Raw genomic sequence first — 25,431 nt, 5'->3', positions numbered from 1 at the left:
AAGAGGGTCTACATTTTGGAAGAGAACAAGACAAAATTGGAGGGGCCGAAAGGGTCACGACCCCGGGGGTGAAATCTCCAATGTCCACCAGAGGCGGCGCTCTAGATCCCTCTAACTGTGTCAAAACACCCGGGCTCAATGGACCACCTGACCAGTTCCCATCCTATAAAACGATTAATGACACGTCATTAGTTTGTGGATTCTAGTGTAGTTCTTTACTGCTCTCCCTGCGATTACCTAGCAATCCTTATTCGCTGTTCACTCACCTGTTTCCATTCCCAGTGTGTTTCCGTTTCAGTCCCGAACTGCTGTCTCGTACCCGTCCAGTCCCTCGTGATCCTGTCCAGGTCCCGTGTTCCAACCGTGTCGATGCCACACCGCTGTATATTGGCTCCATTCACATACCGCTGTTTCACGTACTGTAAGAGCGCTCTGTGAGTCTCTCTCTAACCCTAACCCTGCACTTCATTTCCTCATTTGCAGTTGTACTAGCACTCTGCATTTAAGATCGTTGCTGTTTACGTCCGAGTCCGGACATTACAGTAAAAAAAAAACACACACACACTTTCAGAACCGCTTGTCCCATACGGGGTCACGGGGAACCGGAGCCTAACCCGGCAACTCAGGGCATAAGGCTGGAGAGGGAGGGGACACACCCAGGACAGGACGCCAGTCCATCGCAAGGCACCCCCAGCGGGACTCGAACCCCAGACCCACCGGAGAGCAGGACTGTGGTCCAACCCACTGCGCCACCGCACCCCCACAGTAAAACACATCTCTGTCCATTTCACGTCCGGATGTCACCAAAAGCTGCAAACAGAAAGACAGTGCTGGCAGGTCCAAGTGCCATAATTGCAAAGCGAGGCTGGATATTTCCATTCGTGGTGAGACATTACTGTCAGAAGTATCCTAAAGCACCTTTTTTCAGACACATGGATCCTTTCGGCCGCGAAAAAGAATCCGGGCTTCTTTTTATTGTTTATATACAGCACTACGAAACAAACTTGTGTAGTCATTTTTTTGTAATAAATAAATGCCGTATCAGTCACTTTAGTTTATCACCCGTTCACAGTCTCAGGGGATGTGAGGATGCAGCAAAGGAAGATGATCTGTCTTAGACTAGATCAATGGCAAGGGGTAATGAATACCTGCAGAGATTAGTTCCTGTGCTTTCCGAAATGAGCAAAGTTGAGCATCTGCTAATAAATTTAATTATGAGGATCTTTTTTCCTGTTCAGCAGATATTAGGGAAGTCTTTGGTCCAGCTGATGGTTTCTAATTAATTCCCCTGAATGGGTGTCAAATAAATGACCATGTATTGTACTGGAGTAGAGTGAGGGGTCTTAACTTGAGGTCTGTAGACCAGTTACTTATAAATAAGTTGGGGTGGGGGGATAGACCATGGTGGCTTGCATTCAACATAACACTAACTACTGTAAACCTTTTTTTTTCCATTTAAAACAAGTTTTCATCAATAATGTAACAAACCAAGGGAAATATTTTCTCATTAATTTGTTTATGGCATTTTTGTAGTAGGAAGTCTTTGGCTTTTATCAGACTCTTAACCTGTGGAGTTGAACGTCTGAACTACAGAAAAATTTCTTACGACTTTGTTTTAATAAGAATAGAGTTTATAGAGCCATCAATAAGGGGGCGTGGTGGCACAGTGGGTTTGGCCGGGGCCTGCTCTGTGGTGGGTGTGGGGTTCGAGTCCTCCTTGGAGCGCCTTGTGATGGACTGGTATCCCCTCCAGGGTGTGTCCCTCACCCTCCAACCTTGCGCCCTGTGTTCCTGGGTTAGGCTCCAGTTTGCCACGAGCCCGCTGAGGACAAGCGGTTGTGGCCATTGTGTGGGTGATTTGAACAGAGAGAAATGGTCTGAGGATGCTATAGTGAACAGATGCTTTACAACGGTGAGCTGGCAATAGATATTCAGTAGAACCCGTATTTTGATTTTTTCCCGGGAAGTGATATGCAGAGCAATACTGTGTCGCGAAGCTGGGCAGCAGCAGCGATCCGCATCTCCCAGTCTGTCACGTATTCACTATTCAGATATCCCCTACGTGTGTCTACGTTTTGTTTTGTACGTCCATAATGTCACAGAAATGCCCATCTGTGTTTCCTGCTACCGGTGGGAAGAAGAAGAGGAAGGCAATTACTCTTGAGGAGAAACTCAAGATAATTGCCCAGCATGAAGGCGGCAAGCCCCTAATGACCATCACACGTATGCTAAGCTATGATATTCGGTAGTTTAGGTATATTAAATGCATTTTCGACTTACAATGGGTTTCACGGAACGTATCCCCATCGTAAGTCGGCAACCACCTGTATTGTGTTAGCAATAGCAGAACGGTTTGAGTTTGTACTTCCGTTTGTTCATCTGAAGTTTGTGTATGTAGGCTTTGTGAATGTAGAGTTTGTAACTCGAACGTTCGCCACGAAGGCCCTAAAACAAGTCTCTCCTTGAAGCCGACACTCCCAGGTATGTCACACGTAACTTCTGCGTCTCATCTTCATTATTAATCATAAAGAAATTAAGATGGATTAAAGAAGGTGTACTTGCTGCAACCATGGTTAATTTCCATCAGAAAAAATTTCAGTGGAAATGACCTAGGAGGGGTTTATCACTTTTGGGCGGCTGCTAATAGCTCCTGCAAATAGCTTTGGCAACGTGTGAACTGGAAGTAAGACGTTTATTGTGAAAACTGAAGCAAAACCCTTGGAATAATTGCTTTAGTTTGTTTGGAACTGGCATCAGAGCGAACTCTTCATTTGAAGAGATGGTGTCCCTGATTCACACCCCGTGCGTCAAAAACAGATGGGAATTTAAATTAGGCCTCTTTTGTGGCTTCGGGGAAGATGTGCTTTGTAATCTAGACGGGACAATTCAATCCATTTTGTGCTTCAGTTCACACTTGAAGAATCTGCAGCTTTCTCCCCATCCATTTGTACAAAAACCAATTATTTGTTGTTAAAATGACCATCTTGGATGGCTGTCGCTTTAATTTAATGATATCACAATATCACATTTCCAACATCGAAAAATATGGCCATCTCAAACAATTACTAAGACTTTCTTAAAAATCTCGATTTTTATATTATGAGCACTCTGTATAATTTGTGTGTGTGTCTTGAGCGTGTTTCTGTGTATCTCATAAACAAAACGTCATTAGTCTTTTTATTTATTGTAGTAACTTTGTCACCAAGTGTGATGTTGTAGACCGAAACCACGTATTTGAGATTGTCTTTGCCCTTCAGCCCTTACATGGACCTAATTGTTACCCTGCCTGCAAAACGTTTGGGCTTTACTGCTGTCCCCCGCAGATAAACGTTATAATTGAAATCACTTCTCAAGTGCAACTGAGCTAAAAGTCTATTCAGCAGTCGGCAAAATGGTGGATTTTAGTTTCCCTAAATGACAACCCAGAGCCCTTCATTTAGCTCCTCTAAATGTGACGCGTACGCAAATGCCGCCTCCGTGAGCCGTTAAGGTTGTGTGTCGGGAGCAGATTATTTAATAGGAAATTCGCATGCACTTGGTTTCACATCCTCCAAATTACTTGTAAATGCAGGCGGGAAGTCCGTCGAAGTGCCGTCCCATCATTCGGTGTGATTACATTTTGAGGGATTTCTTTCCTCGCACCCCAAGTACCTGCATGCAAATTAAAGAGGCTTGTAAAGTCAAATTACTTAGCGAAGGTCACATATATCACGAGACTGTGTGCTATTAAAATGTCGAGGGACGCCTCTTTGCTTGTGTAACATTTTTATTGTTTGCTTCTGGTGTGGCAGAGGTGCACAGCTGTAATTCTGACTTGTGTCACTATTGTTTTATAGCTGTGCTTGTATTTTCCACTCCAAGCACTGTTTGCTAAGCAATTACCATAAATTGTCCTTGCAAACTGTACATTTTTAAAATTCAAATAGCACGAGGAGTACGGCGACGCCAGCTGTACCTTGATATGTTTTGGATGTTGTTGTGCTGGATTTTTTGCGCTTGCACCAGAAGGCGGAAGTTTGACTGCCGAGGTTTGAATCCTGTTGTCTGTACCAAAGGTCCGCGTTGAGTTTGTCCTTGCCTTCGCTGTGAATCTCTGAAGGTTGGAATAGACACTACTTTGGTGGTCAGAATAGTTTGATGCTCAGCTTTCTGAGGAGCTCTGAACCTTTGGATGAGTCCGGTTGACCCAACAGATTCCATTGAGGGGGTTTGCAGGAAGTGTCAAATGTCCTGGCTGACCAGTCTGTGAGCACCTGCTGCATCCATGTCAGTCTTATGGAGGGCCCTCCCATCCTGCTGCTAATGACTGCTTCCCAGTAGAGAAAGCCGTAGGTTTGGAGAAGCAGTCTGCTGAAGGAGTGTATAACTGGGCAGCAGGTGGTGTAGCGGTTATAGCCACCTCCTCGCACTCAAACGACCCAGGTCTGAATCCCACCTCCTGCAGTAGTACCCTCGATCAAGGTACTTACCACGAATTGCCGCAATAAAAATTACCCAGCTGTACAAATGGGTACAACATTGCAAGAATGTTAAGCTGCTTTTGAGAAACGCATCAGTTAAGGGAACAAATAAACAAAGAGTCAAATAAATGGCAGCCATGCCTGACCCAGAACTGGGAATTTCTTAATAGTAGAAAAACATGCTGAAAAAGCCCTACTTTGATTCCAACGCTACCATTAAATAAAGGGGCAGCAGGTAGTGGAGTTGTTAAAGCCATTGCCTTACAAGCTGAAGATCCCTGTCCTGCTTGTAGTACCCTTGAGCAAGGTACTTACCTTGAATTGCCCCATTGAAAATACCCAGTAGTATAAATGGGTACATGGTTTGAGTAGCTTTCTGTTGTACAAATGCAGAAAGTCGTCTTGAACAAAAGCATCAACTAAATTATTATTATTATTATTATTATTATTATTATTATTATTAAAGAAGAAGTGGAAAGGTTAGGTTCTCAATGGGGTTAAATTGTTCTTTCAGCATGTATAAAGCCACTGTCACAGTAATTTTTTCCATTTGGCTGTTATTTTTGCAAACAATTTTATGTTGTGATTTATAGAGACTTTTAGAGTTCTTGAAAACAAACAAATCACAGAGCAGTCAAAACAAATCACAAGACAGTCAAAGCAATTCACAGAGCAGTCAAAACAATTCATAAAAGTTGATTTCTCGTAAGACAATATATGACATACTGTATGCTAGTAGGATTTATGTCATTATAACCTCCTTCAATATCATGTGCATTTTATTCAATTCTTTTTAAGTATTTTTTTTTATTCTACCGTATGACGCTATACATCATACTTAAGTATAATACTTAACATTTCACTGTTTTAAGGGCAAAGCATTTTGTCCCCAATTCAAAATAAAATGCATGGTCTGGTGACAGGAACTGCTATCTGTGACTTCTTCCAGATGAGAAATCTTTCTGAAGCAGAAATTGCATTTCCCTTTTTCCTTCGAGTCGTTGGGAGAATTGTCTTCCAGGTTTCTGAAAAACCAGCTGGAATTTCATTGTGCTAAATATGTTTTCCAGGCCACATGGAAACTGCATGAAAAGAACGTTTTCCTTCGCTCTATCTACAGTCGCATGGCCATCCTTCCTGAAGAACACGAGCCAAACTTACCCCTGGGGCACATCTCTAAACTTTTGTGTCCCTACAGTGAGGACAAGGTTTGAATCCTCCCCATGGCTTACTAGTCATCTGTGACAAGGAGACCCAAGGTACAGAAACCGCCTCACGTCCTCCTGGGGGCGTGAGGTCAGAGCCGACTTTTGGAGATTGTGGCTCTAGGTACTTTCACTCCAAAATGTGGAAAAAATGGGTAAACACCAAAGGAATTGCATCAATTGACATGACAGGACATTCTTTAAAACTGCTCTAATGCTAAACCACGTGTTGAAGCCATAGTGAGAACCCATAGAAAGAAACTTTCCTAACAAAAAGTTTAGAAATTCTGGAATTATGTTTTCAGAATGTAATTAAATTACATTTCTGTCGCACCAACGTTCTTCCTTATTTTCTTTTACAGGTGGTCCCTGACTTACGATGGTTCGACTTATGATTGACGGTTGACTTATGATTTTTTTGACTTTACAATGGTGAGCTGGCGATAGACATTCAGTAGAAACCGTATTTCGAATTTTGAATTTTGTTTTATTCTCGCACTAGCGATTCGCGGAGCGATACTCTCTCGCGATGCTGGGCAGCAGCAGTGATCCGCATCTCCCTGTCTGTCACGCAGAGGTGTGTTAAATGCATTTTTGAATTACGATATTTTCGACTAACGATGGGTTTCACGGAACGTAACCCCATCGTAAATCGGAGACCACCTGTATTTTTGCTGCTTTTAAATTTTTTCTTTCTCCTTCGTAGGCCCTAAAATTTTAATCCTTGTGCTCTGTGTCTGCTGTCCCTGGCTGGAAATCTGGCACTGAATGAGATGAATAAGTATAAAATAGGAGACAGGTGGGTGAGCAAGTAAGGAGAAGACTGAAGTGGCTCCTGTCACATGAGCTATCAGCTATCTTTAGTTTGAGAAAGAAATGTCGCAGGGCGATAAAATTAATTTCCTTGTAAGCCGTGTATATGTATGTGATATTCCCTGCCGTACCTTTCCTTTATTAAGAGCAATCATTTATATGTACATGTATGCATATATGTTTATATATGTGTATATGCATGTGATGTACTGTATGAATATGTATTTAATCATCGATTACTGCTATAGTGAAATATGTTAGTACGGGAGGCAGAACAATGAGTGGATTATTTGCAGAAGTAAATGATTCAGTTTCTTTCAGTGAAAAAAAGGGCACCTGGTGGTGGATAGTGGTTAAGGCTGTATTGTTCTCTGCAATGTATGTTGCTTTGGAGAAAAGCATGTGCTAAATGAATAAATGTAAATGTAAATATAAGAGTCCAGATCAGGGAACTCATCCCGAATTGTTGCAGTAGGAATAACCTGTTATCTTTATAAAGGTGCTTATCAGATGTTGTAAGTTGCTGTGGATAAAGCCTAATGGCAAAAAGAAGTAGTGTCTTAGGTAGAACCAGACCAGTCGCGATCCTCCCAAGTGACATTTTATCGCCCGGCGACACTTGCAGCCTGAAGAATGTAAATTGGATGGCTCACAGCATGACCAGTGGAGGAGGTTTGTGCTTCCTGTGGTGAACATGGGCGACATCCTTTGTGGAGCATCTAAGAATTGGCTACAAATACAATGAGAGAGAAAATGGTGAAAAGCAAACGATTAAGTCAGTTTCCTCCCATTTGTCCTTGTAAGGGTTGCAGGGCTAAACAGCTAAATAAATACATATTCAGAATATCATATGCATTGTTTTGGGTACCTCCTTGAAGCTGTGAACCAGGCCATGTATCTGCTGATCCATGCCTATGGATCCCTAGTTCACCTGCAGTACCTGATTATGTCATCCTTCATTCTTTTTTCGTTGTAGACATCTAAATGGAAAACTGTTTACCATGAAGCAGTCGAGATACAGTAGCTATAGCGTGACTAAATTACATGTAAATTAAACAACTTTTGGAGGGGGAAAAGAACTGAAAAAAAATACTGAAACTGTAGGTGGGTAATGGGTTGTATTACGACGTACAAAAGATCGTTGCATAAGAATTGCCTGCTGAATTTGAGGGAGGCGTTTTAAAAACCTATCTTATTCACTCCACATTCTTAATTGTCATGGATACATTGATTTTAGAATAAAAAATGTGATGAAAAATTAAGGCAGCGCACTGGATAATTCCCATCTCTCCACCTTTCACACAGTTCACAGCCACTGACGGGCAAATTAACCCAGAAAGAAGAACCGGCCGTTCAATATTTTAGGATTGTAACAATGAGCGGAAAAATTAAATGTCAACATTTTTGACTAATGAATCTACAAACTGTCTGAAAAAGATCACCATGACATACTTAGAGAGCTCGCTCTTAACCAGCCATTTTCTCGTATTTAGTAGTCTGTGTCGCTGCAGCTAGTCGAGAAATTGTCAGTCGGATTCAAGGACTTCAAACCCTGCAAACCCCTCTCATCTTCAAGCCTCCTTTCTCTCTTTTGTACCAAACGTAAAGCAGACGAAAGCAGGAAAGCGGCAACAAGAACAGCAAAAACGGTGGTCCATTCTGCATTAAGGCTTTCTCGGGTTTCAGATGCTGTATTTAAGAGTCTTTTGAACTTGCTGAAACATCTTCATGATAGGCAAGGCTCCATGGTAGGGTCTCTGTTCTGCGCCTTGACAGCGAGTCTTCCCGAGCTTCATTAATGGCCACGTGTCCTTGAGAATGTAGCAGAAACGGATCATTTGTTCCACAATTCATACATAAATTTTCCTTTGCTAATGCAAAAGAGAATAAATGCGTGGGAATTGTTTCAGCTGGTCTTTTATTTTTTTCCCGAACGTGGTCTGCGAAGAATGAAGCTCACTTACTTTTGTCCGTATTGTAAATGCAGACACCGTTCCCTACTTGTTTTGCCTTTCAAATATATCAGTGTTTAATTTCCATCTGAGGACCATGCAGTGAGGGCTATGGCACAAGAGCTTTTTGTTATTGTGTGAACCCTTGACAGGTTTCCTCAGCTCACCTGAGTGCATCCCAGGTACCGCCATGTGCTCTCGCGTCTCCAATGCAATTGTGTCATCATTGCAAATGATTGATGCCGTGTCTCTCTGCTCCTGTGGCAGTTTACACAGTTTACCTCTATTCATATCTTTTATGCAAATACAACCCCCGAAGAAGCGCCGTTCTAGCTGATTTAATGCAGTATTAATACTCTTATTAGCATCAGTCATGTGGAAGAGCACTTTGACAAAACATTCTAATCCTTCATCAATTTGTATTTCCTAGAAAAGAATACCCAGACATGTAAACTAAAATATGCATTTCATGGATGCATGATGTTTACTTTTAGGAATGTTAGGAAGAAGTGCGTTGGTTGGACATCGCCCATTATAGCGTGGCACAGTGGGTAGCACTGGTGCCTCAGCTCCTGGGCTATTCATTTGAGCAATCCGTCATGTCCATTTCAGTCTATGTGGGTGTGTATGTTCTCCCCATGTTGGTGGAGATTTCTTTGGGTGCTCCTGTTTCCTCCCATTTTCTAAAGACAAATGCATATTCATTCGCAATGTCTACAACCGCTTGTCCCAAGGCAAGCTGGAGCCTAACCCGGCAATACAGGGCACAAGGGTGGAGGGGGAAGGGACACACCCACGACGGGATGCCAATTCACCACAAGGCACCCCAAGCAGGATTCGAATCCCAGACCCACCACAGAGCAGGCCCCGGTCAAACGCGCTGCACCACCACACCTCATTTACAAGGACATATGGTTTAGGTGAATTTCTGTTAGCATGGAATGTATGAATAAGTGTGTTTGTCCTGCAGTGGACTGGCATCCTGTACAGCGTGTGTACCCCTGCCCCAGGCGCATGCTCCTAAATAGGCTCCAGACCAATATGACCTTATACTGGACAAGTGATTATTGATAACAAATTAGCTAATGAATTAGTGGTGTCTGGAACTCAGTTTTCTTGAAATGGTGAACTTGTTTGGTTTAGGAATGAATGAACAGTTGGACCAGATTTGACCTTTACCATGGTCATAGTATGGGGTGTCCCCATCTCACTTCAAATTTTGAATGTTGTACCCATTGACATTTATTCACTTAGCAGACGCTTTTGTTCAAAGCGACGTACATCTCAGCAAAAGTACAATTTATGCATTACATTAAGAGAAGGAGACATAGATGCAGACACGAAAGTCTCAGGCAAACCTAGTTTGTTACCTACCACTTGCTGCACCGAGGTTCATCATTTGAGTAGGTGCATAAAACAGGATAGACCCTTGACCATGATCCTACCTTGACCAACCTTTTACCCCCTCAGGCTTCCCTCCGCTTTTCCTAACAATCGTACCAGATTCCTGCTGTGTGTGGAGACCATACTGCTTTTATTGCTAGGTAGTTCCTTCCAGATCCTGAAGGCTTTTATTGGGACATTACTGCCTCCTGCTTTGGCTCCACTTTAAATGCCTCAGTCTGCGAGTTTTATGGACGGTATTAGCTCATTTGTTGAAAGAGCTACTTCGCCACAGTGATAAAATTTGAAATACGGATTATCACCGCTGACCCCTCACAGGTCCATAAAGTAACACTGTCCCCGCGCTCTCTAACCCCTACAGCAGTGATCACTACAATGGGACCAAGATATGTTTATGGGTGTTTGTCTGCTTCGAGATTTAGCTGCTCGTGCTTTAATGTGTGGCCCAGTCGTCATTTATCACCGCTGGGAACGAGGGGAAACCACAGCTGCCTTAACCTTGTTCCACCCTAAGAGTACTCAGTGTAGAGTACACATATTTTTTTTTTAAAGTATTATCATTGTTTCTTAGCTGGTCATCTTAGTCAAATGGATTTAATTTCACCTTTTCTTGCCAAAGTTCAGTTCACGTAGCAGTTTGAGCGTTGTACTTTTCTCAATGGTATTACAGAGGAGCTACTACATTGATTTAAGTAATTCCCTTCGGTTTCCTAGACTGTGTCCTTAACCTCGACTCAGGCTCCTCCTGTCGATGGATAAGAAGGTTAAGACAAGCTATATTGTTGTTCAAGAGTCTCAAAGGTTCCCACAAATGTGCCCCTTTATCTTAAGCAGCAGTTGCCGTGGCAGTCGAAGTTGTTAGAAGGCAACGCACTTCATCATTGTCACTTTCATATTAACATTATACAACGTAGCACCGCCACACAAGTGCTCGAGAATTGGCGTAGAGAAGATATGGTGGTCGTACTCTATTACTTTTGACATGAGAATGAGCCGTTTGCGTGCCAGCCGCGCTGTCAGCGACATCAGCTCCAACACTGTACACACGGCCCCAATCGTGTTCCGAGTATCTTTGTGCTGAAGCGACGATCCACGAGTGCGTTAAACATCATTCAGAACCGCAGCACTTAGGAGGTCACTCTGCATCCAAGCAATCAGTCTACAAACCTTAAAGACAGTCATTTGGAGGTTTTTTCAGACAAAATTACAAAAGTTTTTGGAGTATAAACCTTTCGAAAACATTTGACGGAAAAATAAACATGCATGCTGTAGCACACCTTATAAATAAACATTCATATAGATTAACATAAACATTCACATACATTCATATATTACATACAATGGCAGTTGATATGAAACATGAAATACAGGCGAACAATAAAAGAAATAAATTTAATTTTCGAAAGGAAAAGACACGGTCTCCTAGTATCTCTGAATAGCATAAAGTATTAAGAATCCAAATGAGTTTGATGCAAAACGGGCCTCACTCCAGTATGGATCACCGATCACACCGCGTCTTATTTCCCTAACACTTACACTATTATTTCAAGCTTTCCACGTGGGATAATTGTGCCATCAAGGTTCAGTGTTTTTGCCAAGGGGAGATGGGCAGCTGGAAGGCAATCTGCAATGCATATATTCGCACCTTCTGATAAAGTGTCGAGGAAACGTACAGGGGACAATTGCTGCATTAGCAAACGCAGGTCACCGGCGCTGAATAGGTCATTAAAATGAATAGGGATCTCCACTGGAAGCTGACTGGTAATTGCATTTTCTAGAAGCTTCGCTGTAGCACTGATAAAAAGGTTTACCTAAAAGCATAAACACACACACATTATCCATTACGGTTTATCGTCTCCTTAACCAGCCCTTGTCCTCCTGCTACTCAAAACCAGCCTGTAGGTCGCTAAAGAGAAGTGAAATGGGATAATTGTTAAAGAAAGAGTCGAGTCGGAGCGGAAATAGGAGTCCCTCAGCGATATCCATCAAAGTAGCCAGGAGCACACGTTCTGAATTTCAATTAACTCCCTCTTCCCAGTGATGGATGACATTGCGCCATTGTAAGTCTGAGTGCATTCTCCTCAAGTTATAAAACTGACCGGTTATTTTATACATGCTGGCTGTTAACTTACCGCTGTTAAGTATCCAGTATTTTCCCCCTCTATTCAGTGCTTTCCACCACAGATGCCTGCATGCCAGAAAAGAGAGGGCTTTGACTTGTCAGTGACTGAGCAACACTCAGCCGGCGAAGAGCATAATATCTTTTTCAGAACGCCAGGCCATAAGTGTGGAGGGGGCCGGACGGCTAAGTGCTGCTTTTTCAAATGCGATTGCTGTTAACTTTCTAATATCCACTTTTTACTGACTGGGATGTATGTCATTTTGGAGAAAAGTGCCCTATAAATGATAAAATGTAAACCTAGCGGGACTCAACATGAGAACCATGGAGACAAAAGCAGGGGTTCTTAACCTGGGGTCCATGGACGACTTGGGAGTCTGTGGATGGGTTTCAGGGGTCCTTGAAGTACAGGCTTGATATACAGTGGACTGTTTCAGACTCCATTAACTGTGTTTACTATTCCTCTTAATTGGTTTTTAGGGTCATGTGGGCAAGAAACATTGTACATTAATGAACCTGCCTTTATTTACTCCCGGACATAGAGGAGGGAAAAAATAATCATGGTGTTTAGGCATCTTGGACCTTGCCTTATATAATTTGTGTTCAGGCAAAAGAAAACTACGAAAGCATCCATCAATGTAAGAAGTCCAGTCATGTCGCTCAGTGTGCGGGACCTCACTTTTGATTATGAATCTATATTTATACATTGCGCAGTACTATGCTATAAGCAGAATTCAGTGTTTTTTTTTCTTTAATATACATACAAATTTCTACTTGCGTAAATTCGATTTACGTAAATCCGGATTTACGTAAAAGAAATTCCCAGCCATACGCATTATTTACGGATAATGCTTTTATTTTACGCGAAACATCTGAAATACGTTACACACAAGTCAGCCTAACCAGACAAGGTAGGAAGCTGCATCTTCCCAGTTCTTGTGTGTTTAGAGGCCATGAACGTATCTCCTCTCATTAGCGTACTGCTTTTTTTTTGCATATTTCTACCCTTTTCATTATTTACATGCTTGATGGTAAACGTGTGTCTGAAGAAAAATGAGACCATCTTGCAAGCGTACAGCAATCGATTTGGAGGTGAAATTGAAAATAATAAGGAAGTGTGAAGGTGGACAAAGATTATCGTCTATAGCACGGGAACCAGATTTAGCCTTACCGACTATTAATCTGATAGTGAAGATGTTGCACGTATAAAGGAGCACGTGAAAGGAACAGCTAGTATAAAACAATGAAGAAACATCAAGGAGCAATAAGATGGAAGAATGATAACTTGTGCAACTATAGCACACTCTTGTGTACCAGCATACTACTAGATACAAGGTAAGCGCGCACAGTAGATTACCGTACGTGTACCATATATGCAGTAGTCTATTTTATAAATTAAATTCATGCTTTATAAAAATGTAAAAATGTATTTATTTCACTAGGCCAATGTCTTATTACAGTATTTAATAAGCCTGGCATTTACCAGAGAATTATATTGTGTCATTTTTTTATACCCGTGTTTCCTACAAATACAAAGGAAATAAGAAGGCTTTGATCTCTAACGGAGGGGGAGGGGGAATCCGACATACATAAATTTCGACTTACGTAAGACCTGGAAGAACGGTCTGTTTGCGTAAGTCAAGGGGTGTCTGTATATAAATGTCATCCCCATTTGATCATGGTGAGATTTAAGGTAAGGAAAGCAAGTTGAAAGTGTCATGTGACCCCTAATAAGAAGATGTCATCGTTTTAATGAAGCTTAACAATAAAATTTTTCATTTCCTCCAAGTGATATACAATTAAAAGTAAATAAAGTGTATCTACAACAAAGAGCGTTAGATGCAGATGCTCAATTGTTGACGCACAGCAGCGGATCCGGTACATCCATATTTCTGGCATGCTTTACTTGAGTAGCAGCCTATAGAATTCAAATGGGAAGAAAATACATTCTTTGGAAAGAAAATACATAAACATGATTATGAAAAGAAGCTTTACATCTTTTGAAATTAGGGGTGAACATGTAGCGCTATGAAAATTAATTGGATTCAACTGAAGCAGTGATGTTTACATATTGCTTTGTATAAAGAAAAAAATAAAAGGTCTAAACATAACTGGATGCCACTGTGAGAAAATCCTACAAAGGTTATCAAGCTGGCGCCTCCTTGCGATGTGCCCTTGATGCAAACTGTTCAGCAGATCTTAGTAGATTAAATGCTTATTACATGGTAGCACCATGCAGTGTAGTATTATGAAAATGTACGTACACACCATGTGTACTGAACATTAAAGAACATCATATCGCCCTCCGCTTGCTTCTTCCTTTTTAATTAGTTCTCCAGTCTCCCTCAAAATAGAAGAAGCAGGGTGGAGGTCAGTTATTAATTATTGTATGAGCACAAGATATTGGTGTAATAACATTATTTAATCATCAGTAAAATGAGTGATAGTAGCTCCTCTTTTGTATTAATTAACAGTATAATTTGGCAGCCCTCCTACATGCCTAACACTTGCTTCTCTGCTGGTCTTCATACTCCTCCTTTGCTTATGTTACCTTGAAGTAATGCTAGCATTTTTTTTTTTTTTCCCAAAAAAAAGCAAAGGGTCTCAATGTCTGCAGGGGGCTCTGTTTAATCTAGTTCTAATTCAAGCCATTTCCCTAAATGGTCCAATTAGTGTCCAGAATAAAGAAAATAGAATGAAATGCAGCATTTATTTTTCTTTGAGCAAAGAGCTCCAGTGATGAAATTATGGTACCATTTGAAACTAAGTCCCAAAATATCAAGTTGTTTGATATTTGGTAGTTGGGTAAGTTGAGCTCCTGGGATGTTCATTCAGCTGTGGCTTCCTGGATAGGCTCTGAATCACGAGATCTTTCAGCGGACAATCGGTGATGGATGGATGGATGGATGGATGGATGGATGGGTAAAAAAGTCATTAAGAGTATGACACTGAAGCCTTCAGGGAACTTGGTGTAAGATGTCTGTTTTAAAGTGTTAAACAAACACCCCTAACCCCATTACCCATGTGTTATTTTTACACTAAATACAGCCACTGCTTGGCTCCTTTCCATCACTGGTCCTTCACAATGGTGGGTCTGCCTGTTTTTCAGGCTTGCTGTCTGCACACAGCCTGATTCAGTTCTGCAGCTGTGCGCTAATGGCAGTTGATTATTGCACCCCGATCGCAGCCCTTTTGAAACAAGTGCCGCGCTGACAATCAGGCCCGATTAATCAATCGCCGTCAAGTCTCATCACTTATCCCTCGCGCGGACGGGCAGAGCGGATCTGCGGTGGCGCAACTGTCGGGTCTTACAGATTCCATCCGGTGGAGACTAATCTGCTGACACCGATCCGTCACATTCCCTCATCTCAGCGTCTGCCCCCTGTCCACCAGCCGTGTCCCCTTGGTCCCATGTTTTTTGTGAGCCTTCATTGCGACATGTGGATAGGCCCTCCCAGGGCCAAGGAGAACAGAGTTTTATCACCCCGTCACTTGTCAAGGTGGGATGGAAACTCCCACAGAGGCTTCCAGCGTTTTGTCTTTTTACTGCTCCTTTTGTGGTACAGTTCCCCGGTAAAACACCTCCAGACCACCCTGAAATCAGTTCCACAATCCGGAGCTAAATAAATGAAGGCTTCTGCGTATGGAAATTTAATGACGATTTTGCAATGCAAATGTATGCATCACATAACTGTGAATATTCAACTGAAATCATGAGGTTTTTTTTCCTGCAAGAAAAACTTTTTTTCCTGATAAAGTAGGTTCATCATCCTCGAGTGGTAAAAGAGGACATGAATCTGTGACAAGGATATTTCCAGCTGAGAGGACCACTGAACTTCTTCATCTCCTAATTGGTTGTTTTCTCTTAACACGATTCTAGCGCTGATTTTTAAAAAAGACCACAAATAGACATACCCGCTATTTCACAATGTATTTTTCCAGTATTTACTCCAATTTTAACCGTTTTCCTCCCGTGACTAACATTCACACTGTTTAACAATGTGGTTTTGCCAGTTTTTAACTGTATTTGAGTATTGTAACTGTAAGATGTTTTTTTCCCATTATTCACGTACCCAGTATTTAATATTAGACTTTACTGGTATAGGAAACTCCCCCCCCCCCCCCATTTTCCAGTTAAAGCTGTGGAAATAGTTCTCAAACTCCTCTCTCTGTGGCGGCTGCAGTCTCCCAGAGATGAATTCATGCACCAGACACTTTGGTGGTGGTTTAATAACGTTGTATCAAAAGAATAAATACTTTCTGTTTCCACTAACATGCACATGATGTTTTGTTTGTGTGTTTTTGTTTTTTTTTTTTTTTTTTTTTTTGACTTTATTCAGTTGTCTGGATATCTTAAACTAAACATATCAGTTATGAAATACGTGTGATCTGTTCATCTCTGGAAGTCAGGAAGAATAAAACAGATAAAATTATCGAGTCAAATATTGTAAAATGCTGTATGCAGAGTACAATATTGTATGTGAGAAGATTATCTTTTTTTTCTATGCCGCATATAATCACAATCGGTAAGCCCCGGCATTGTTTGCCTCCGGCAGTGATGAAAAAAGCAATATTGTGTACGGCTTTTTCATCAGAGAGGAGCGAGATAACCTCTTTGTGCCGCACGAAACCGAAAAAAGTGTCATTTTCAATATGCAATATTGTAGTGTAAATCCTGCTGTAATGTCTCGTGCGCGCCCTGTTTGATTCCAAGAGCCGAACCGTTCTGCAACATTTGTTCGTGTGGATCTACAAGTAAATGCTGCAGAATTGTGCTTCTCTTGAAATCGCTGCTCGTCGGCGTTGCCGCCGGAGACGCGGCCCGCAGCCAACGGCGGTCAACGCGGGGGGGTTGCGGGGGGGTTCTGCGGCCCGGCCCGTCGGACCCTGCCTGAGCCACGACCGCAAACGCCATCCGGGCTTGATGAACGCCTGGCTTCCAGAGCTCATTAACCTTGAGGAAACTCCCACGGAAAATTAGCACGCAATCTTGCCCTCGGTCACAGCTCTCCCGCTCGTGATTCTGCAGTGACCGGCCGCTGTGCCGGGCCTTCCGTTATGATACACTGCCGCACAGCTGCGTTGTTGCCCCAGCCAGAGGAGACAATTATATTGTTCTAATTCCCAAATAACAGCCACATGGTCATTACAAAGACAGTAAAAACATGAGCATCAGAATACATCACAAATGACATCCACAGGGCCATTGTGATATAGACAAAGCAGTAAAAAGCAACTGGGTATTTTTATATATATAGGAAGAAATGTAATAGATTGGGTGTAGTATGAAATTTAATGTGATGACTACTTCTATATTTCCAGGTGCCAATGTTCTCATGTGACAATTTCTTTATACAAAGCATTACGCTTTCATTCTCACAGTGTCCTTCTGGGCATTTTTATATGTCTTCTGCAGGAAGTATTTCTCAGGCTTTAACATATATTGGTTATTTGAAGGTCAGGCAGCAAATGATATTCATGGGTGATCATTTCGGAGCCCCGGAGGAGAGACTGAGTGACTGTTTTGGCCCCAAGGACAGCAGTGCATTGTGGGGTTAATGGCATCCTGACCTCGTTCCTCCAATGGGGACGTCACTCACAGCATCAACGGGCAGCGCTCCCCTTTGTTGCCCTGTCTAATTGCCACTGGTCAATATGGTGGATATTTGCTCTGCCGTCGTCCAGGCCGTCCCGTTTCTCCGCAGGAAAAACACACGAGGCACGGAGGCGTCTGTCATCTTGAGGCCAAACTGCCTGGAATCCCTCGGTCGCCGTTACCTTATTAAGTTGATGCGCAGTTGATGCACCTTCTGACAGACAGAAAGTGGAATTTGCACGGTGTCCTCCCGGGCCAGAACCATTGTTTCCTGCTGAAGGTGGCGAGGAGGCGTGCACCATCTTTGAAATTCCACGCATCCCCACACGCTGCTCCTGCTCTGCGCATGGACCGATGGGACCTCTGGGCTGCGGGCAATCTGTCTGATCATGCTGCATTTGTTTCAATTTGTACTCTTGAAAAAGGGGGCGCCGATCACGTAAAAAGGCTCTAAACGGGGCCGAGTGCCACCGCACCCTCCGCCCCCCGCTCGGCTTCAGCACGCGCGGCAGAACGCAGTTTTTTCCTCTTATTTATTTATTTGTTTGCTGCCAAAGAAAGCAAATGATGCATGTACTGTGGAATTGTTTTAGCGCAGGAGCCGAGGCCCAAGGGAGCCCGGAGCTGCTGGGTTCGTTTACAAAGAAAATCCTGAGCGTCCAGCACAGCATCGTGCCGCCATGTGCGCTTATCCAGACCCCTCCATTATATAGCTACAGTTTGGAGCTTTTATCGAAAGCAGAGGATAGAGCGTTCGGTTTTAGACAGCAGAGCATTCACAGGGTCAGTCCAGGTTAAATACTCTGCTTGAGGCTACAACAGCAGTTCACTCCTGGTATTCACCCCTTTGGTTACTAATCCACTTCCTTAACCGCTGTATATCCGGCTGCCCACTTTAAACTCGAGCAAATGTCAGCAAAGCGGGTGTTATTAATAAAGCTATGTGATGACATTTCTCGGTACGCTTTGGTTTGCACCTGCAGTCCTGATCATGTCTTTCTGTTTCTCTCTCCCTTTCTTTCTCTCTCTTGTTTGTCCGCTGTTCCCTCCCCTCCACAGCCTGTAGGCCCGGGTTCTACAAAGCATTCACAGGGAATATCAAGTGCTCCAAGTGCCCCCCTCACAGCTTCAGCCATGAGGAAGGCGCCTCCCTCTGCCACTGCGAGGCGGGATTCTTCAGGGCTGAGAAGGACCCGCCCACCATGGCCTGCACTCGTGAGTCGAATGCCGTCGATTGGCAAGAAAGGTGGAAGGATAGGTAGTCTTCATCTTTGGTGCATTTCCTCTGTCCAGAAAGGTGTGGTATTGTGGAACAACCTGATCTCTTGTCATGTTTGTGTTAAATCTCATAAACTCTCAGAAAAAAAAAAGCATTCTTTCCCAGAATGCATGTTGACCTTTTTTCAATGCATCGCTGTTATTTTAAGGTGAATTGCTTTTAACGTGAACATGTTTGTAACATTTCTCACAAATTCGACATGTTGTCCTGCATATGATTCCAAACAAATGACATGCTTGCTGGTGGTTGAAGACCAGTTGCAGGACTCATGACTCTAGATGGCATCTTTTTCAAAAGCAAATTATGTTACATTCCACCTTTATTACCCAGTTGTGCAATTTAGGTATTTTTACTGGACCAGTTGAGGTTGTTCAGATTTTCTGAAAAGCGCAACAATGACATTTTTGTCGCAAATTTAATATTTGATGACTGAGTCTGTTACTGGCAATTCCGTTCTGCAAAGCAATTCTGGCAAAATGGGACTGGGAATTCTAATATCTACTTCATGTTTACTACTACTGCTATTCTAGTGCATACTTCATATTTATGTGCTTATTGCACTTTAATCCAAAGTAAAATATAGACATATAAACCTTCAAGTTCTGCACATTTAACTTACCAGTCAAAAATTTGAGTGCCCCTCTTGAAGCCACACTTGTTTGTGCCACAAAACAAGTGAAGCTTGACCTTTAAGTAGTGAAAGTCTCTCTGTGGATCACACACACACTGGCTGAAACCACTTGTCCCAAGTGGGGTCGCGGCAAGCCGGAGCCTAACCCTGCAACACAGGGCATAAGGCTGGAGGGGGAGGGGACGCACCCAGGACGGGACCCCAGCCCATCGCAAGGCACCCCAAGCAGGATTCGAACACCAGACCCACCAGAGAGCAGGACCCGACCAAGCCCGCTGCACCACCGCGCCCCCCGTCTCTATAAATCAGTGAGTCAGCATTAGAAATATCTGGGTCCAACTATTGATACGGAAAGGATGAGCACATGACTTGTGCCTGTGTAGTTCCCACTGTCCAGCATGGTGGTGACAGTGTCATGGGCTGGGGGTTGCTTTGCTGGTCACACAGTTGGTGGTCTTTACCAAGTCCATGGCAATTTTAACCAGCGTGGCTATCATAGCACACTTCACAGATATCAGTTCTGTCAAGGATACACCCAGTTGTGCACTTCTCTAGTATTCAGAAAGACAGCAATCCAAAACTCATCTCAGCACAGAGTAAGAGCTATCTGGCAAAGAAAGGAAGTGAAGGACAGCTCAAATTAACAATTTTAATGTGAAACATTGTTGGGCAGCATGGTTGCCCAGCTGGAAGCACTGTTGCCTCACAGCACCTGGGCTATTCAGGCATCGGATCAGCGTGTTGACTTTGCATGTTTGCATGGGTTTCCTTCCACGTTCCAAACATAAGCAAGTCAGGTGAATCGGTGACGCTGAAATTTCCCTTAGCATGTGAATGGGTCCGTGAATGTGTGTGCATGTAGTTATCCTCTTCAGAGTGTACCCTAACAGCCTTGTGCCCACTTCTTCCAGAATAGGCTACAGACCCTCACAACCCTGAACAGGACAAGCAGTTACTGAATATGGATGGATTGTCAATTACGAAAAAATACAATTTCCAACAACTGTACCCAAACTTTTGACTGATGTTCCAGAGGAATCTGACATCATTAATACCTTCTGTTCCCTTATGCTTTGCTCATACATTTTTCACATAATTGCCTGGTCAGTACCTCAACCAGATGACTATCTGCCTTTGTGCTTGTAACCCATGGGATTTTAACCCACGTGGGTCAACAACCTTTCATTTATTTTCATCCAAGTCCAAAAGTAGGGATCATCCATCATTTCCCTCTAGAATGCCCAAATACAGTTTTGGAAGTGGAAAGGATTGTGGGAAATCCAATTCAAATCCCATCTGACCGATTTCTCTTCTGGAAGCGATTGCTGTGAGTTCTTGACGGAAAACTTCATACTCTGAAGCTGTTGCTTTTCAGATGAATTTCTCAAGGAACAAAAATAACACTTTCCAGAAAAAAATACATAAATGTGTGTCACTGTATCAAGATCAGGGGCGCGGTGGCACAGCAGGCTTGGCCGGGTCCTGCTCTGTGGTGGGTCTGGGGTTCGAGTCCTGCTTGGGGTGCCTTGTGATGGACCGGCATCCCGTCCAGGGTGTGTTCCCTCCAACCTTACGCCCTGTGTTGCCAGGTTAGGCTCTGGCTCACCGCGACCCCGTTCGGGACAAGTGGCTTCAGCCAGTGTGTGTGTCTGTATCAAAATCTCTTCTTAACTCTTTCTTTTTTTCTGCTTCTTTAAATTTGTTTTATTTCTCTGAAGTACCTTAGGGTTTAAAAAGATGCTCACTGTGTGGCATTATTGCAGATATACGTGTTCAATGCGAGAATAATTCCATTCCTGTAACATCGGTATACACACACACAAAGAAACACAAAGTGCCAAGTAATATTATTCAAAACGGTTGTAAAACTCACACTTATTATCACATATGACTTTTTCTTATTTTTCCATTTGGATGGCTGGGACAAGTTCATATCAGATACAACTCTGAACTTGTACAATGTTTGCTGATTTTTTTAGTTGATATCTTTTTTAAAAGTATTAAAAACTTAAGAGCGGAAAACAGAAATGGGAAGTATTTGTGGTGCCTTTTTTTAATTTTGTTTTTCTTTGATTTTAATTTTTGTTTTGATTTTTTTAAATTTTTTTTTCTGCTATTTGCTTAATGGGATATTAAATGTGGAGCACAATTTTGCTCTGCGTCAGGGCATTCACGAGCTGCAGGAAAATAGCCGCATTCTTGTGAAGACAGCAGTGATAAAGATCTCCTTGGCACTGCAGCCAGGGAGTTGACGGACGGCTTTTTTTTGGCAGCACCGAGCCCTTTGATGGAAAGAAAAGGAGCAGATAGCAGCCTTCGCAGGTCGGTAGGGGCGAACGCAGCTCGGGGGAAAGGCTGAGAAGAAGTCGCTACCTTCGTCTTTTCAAAAGGGGCCTTAAAGAGCTTTTATTTATTAGCTCAAGTCTAGTTTGTGCATTGCGGGGTACCTGAGGAGTGGGAGTCAATTGTCTGAGCCTGTTTTCACTTGCTGCACCACATGGATCTCCTCATGACCCTTAATCACCCACAGCAGCAACTCAGTTTGACCTAAAACAGTTTACATTATAGGCTTTTTACAGAGTTTTGATTATGATGTATTGCAGAGTACCAGTGAAAAATGCGAATCCCCCTGGGTGGCACCTGTGCGGGATAAACTGGACAGAAGAGTGCGAGCAAAGTAACATACAGGTGTTGCCAGTCTCTCAGAACTGCTGTATAAGACCTGGAAGACGTGGTGCATCTTTTCCTGGTCACACTTGTCCACCAAACACCTTGTGATTGAAACTCGTTTCCAGCAACCGGTCTTACAGTTTTGACTGATACTGTAGAGATAAATGTTTTGTTAAAGGCCAAAGACGACCGGCAAGCTGTGGCGTAATGGAATTCGTAGATGATTACTTCTTCGTCACATCTACTCTTGGTTGGTGCACTGCAGCGCTCACGTGAAGATGACCTTCAGTGACGTTCTTTTACGTTTATTTTTTTCTTGGTTTCCCACTTAAGTTATCAGTGTGTGAATATCTACCTGCCTAAGTGTCGTTGTTTGCACAACACTGTCCTCCAGCTTACTTGGTCACTAATTGGGACTGCAGGCATGAGCACAGGGCTATTCAGCTAGAAGGTCATCTGTGCTCCAAATACACATGTATGACAAAATAACTTCCCTGGTTAGTGCTTCTCTTAGCAAAAGTGTATGAAAAGTATTATCAAATGTTTCTGTTTTTGTTTCTGATTTTTTTACTATTATTTTCTATTTTTTTCTTTATTTCAAACTGTAGAGGGCAGGGGTGTCTAAACCTTTTTGGCGAAGGGCCAGAATCTTTATTGCGATATAATCCGATTTCTGCACATGTAAAATCATAGTGGCACACTGAGTCCTAAACATCTAAACTGAAAAATTAAGTATTATTGTATTTTATTTTGATACAACGTGTGTTCCAGCGTGGATGTCTGAAGCTATATATCATGTGAGTCAATAAAATTTATAGTACTTATGCTAGCTGTATTAATAATTTTACAAATGTTCCTGCGTTTGCCACACAGCAACAGGCCCCATGCAGCCCTCAGGCTGCAGGTTGGACACCCCTCCTACAGGGGGACATCAGCTGAGAACTTATCAGAACTTATAGAGTAAACTGTCAGAAGAAGAGATGAGCTTCATATTATGGGAGTCTTTCCTTCATCATAAAAATCAAGAAATCTGACATTTCATTCAGTGACCTAAATAAATCTCAGCCCCACATCCATTTCTTCTGCCAGGGCCCCCATCCCCCCCTCGCAATGTGATGTTCAACCTGAACGAGACGTCGCTTTTCCTGGAGTGGAGCCCGCCCAGCGACACGGGGGGCAGGAAGGACGTCACATACAGCGTGCAGTGCAAGCTCTGCGGCGCCGACCCGGAAAACTGCCAGCTGTGTGGGGACGACCTGCGCTTTGTCCCCCGGCCCCGGGGGCTCACCGACTCCTCCGTCACTGTGCTGGACTTCTCCGCCCACGCCAACTACACCTTCGAGATAGAGTCCCACAATGGGGTGTCGGCACTGAGCCCCTCGCCCCGACCTGTGGCTGCCATCACTGTCAGTGCAGACCAGGCTGGTGAGTGTCTCCATTTTGTCTTCCGGTCATATGTTCTTACCATGTCTACTTCCCATCTTCCCACTGTGTCTCTCCATCAAGTCTTCACACTGCATCTTCCTAGACCATCTTACCACCATGTCTTCTTACCATGTCTTCCCATCTAGTCATCCAACCATGTCTTCCCCCAAGTCTTCCTACTGTGTCTTCCCATCTAGGCATCCTACCACGCCTTCCTCCATGTCTTGAAATTATATCTTCCTAGCATGTCTTACTTGTATGTCTTTCACCCACCGCAACTTACTACCACGATTTCCCACCTTGTTTTCTTGCCATGTCTTACAAAAGTTCTTCACATTGTGTCTTCCTGCCATGTCAACCCCCATGTCTTCCCGCTGAATTTTCCTACCATCTCTTTCCATCATATCATCTTGCCTAGTTGTCTTATCAGATCTTCGCCTTGTGTCTTCCCACCTCATCTTCCTTCCGTGAGTTCCCATTATGCCTTGACACAATGACTTCCCGTCTTGTCTTCCTTCTATGTCTTTCCAAAGTAAGTTCCCATTGTTTTCCCACCATCTCTTCATCCTGTATGTTCCAGTCATGTCTTCCCTTCGTTGTCCTACCGTGTCATCCCCATGTGTCTTTACATTGTATCTTCCAACCATGTCTTCCTACCATATCTTCTTACTGTATCTTCCTGCCAATTTCTTCTTTCAGTATAGTTCCACCATGTCTTTCCACCACTTTTTCCCATTATGTATTCCTGCCTTGTTTTTCCACCATGTTGTTCCCACACATTTTCCCACCTGTCTCCAGCACAGTGTCTGTATACAGCTCCCTGTGGACTCTTTTGTTGAGCCGGTTGTTTGGTGCACATTTTCGCCTGTAGCACTTTAACGGTCTTTAACGGACCATCCCAGGAGCACAATCCAGCTCATTAAAGGACTTTCAACTTTTATTGGCATCGTTTTGCACTTATATCATCCAGCTCAGCTACGATTCCTGTACGTTACAATCTTTGTTGCCCGCACTGCCAGGTACTCTTCTTGCCCGGTGCTGTAAGGTCGACCTGTCAGCCGGTGCCCTGGTTGAGCTGTTCCGAGCTCCGCTTTGCTTCCAGAGTGTGTTGGAAAGAAGCGGAGAGTTGCGTTGTGTTTATTTAGGCGAGTCCTCCTGTATTTGTTCAAGGAGCAGTTATTTCTGCCCACCTCTATTAGTCTGGGCTGGCATGCAGTCATTAGAGCTCGATGTGAGGTGTGTGACTGATAGGTCAGCCCTCCCAGCGTGATGTGGGACACAGTTACGGCTCAGGCTAATGGATGTGCGCGGTCAGCGACGGTCGGTTTACTGAGAGGCCTGCTTCAGCCAGTACATTTAAAATGCGGAGCCCGCATCGCAGTGTTTGTCTCCCGGATAAAAGATCTGTTTATTAGGGGGAAAACACTGGCAACTTTATTTGCATTAATATAATGTATCCATAAGCATAACTGAGGGACTGGTTTGGAGATACTGGCGTGCTGCATTATGCATGACTGCTTTCAACGCTGAAAAAATACATTTGTTAAAATTAATTTATTGTGTGCATCTGTGTAATCAATAATGGAGACAGCACTTTAATATTACAAATATTTATTTGCATACATAAGGAGGGGTCCTTCCTAAGCGAGGTATAATATTCAGATCCGTGTGTCCGTGTGTGTGTATGTCTGTACGTTTCCGTCTGTATGCGTGCGTGTATCTGTGTGCGCATGTATTTCAGTGTGTTTTTCTGCCTGTGTGTATCGCTGTATTGCATCTGTTTGATTAAGAATATCTGCATATGTCCCCATATGTGCATCCCTGTTTGTGTATCTGTGTGTGTTTGGACTGTATGTGTGTGTCATTGTGTGTTTCTT

The 25,431-nt window shown here is 43.2% G+C and overlaps 1 protein-coding gene across 1 annotated transcript in view; it reads left to right on the top strand.

Moving 5' to 3' along the window:
• The window catches only part of LOC108930404 (ephrin type-A receptor 6-like), a 165,125-nt gene that overhangs the window by 80,616 nt on the left and 59,078 nt on the right, over window positions 1-25,431 (top strand). Inside the window, exons 4-5 of the mRNA XM_018745623.2 lie at window positions 18,609-18,764; window positions 23,219-23,554. Of these exons, the coding sequence (XP_018601139.2) occupies window positions 18,609-18,764; window positions 23,219-23,554 (492 nt within the window). The remainder of the gene's footprint in view (window positions 1-18,608; window positions 18,765-23,218; window positions 23,555-25,431) is intronic.

Source organism: Scleropages formosus, chromosome 12, assembly GCF_900964775.1.
Source record: "Scleropages formosus chromosome 12, fSclFor1.1, whole genome shotgun sequence".
Classification (NCBI taxonomy): Eukaryota; Metazoa; Chordata; class Actinopteri; order Osteoglossiformes; family Osteoglossidae; genus Scleropages; species Scleropages formosus.
The sequence above is the reverse complement of the archived record's forward strand: the minus strand, read 5'-3'. Positions and strand labels throughout refer to the sequence as shown.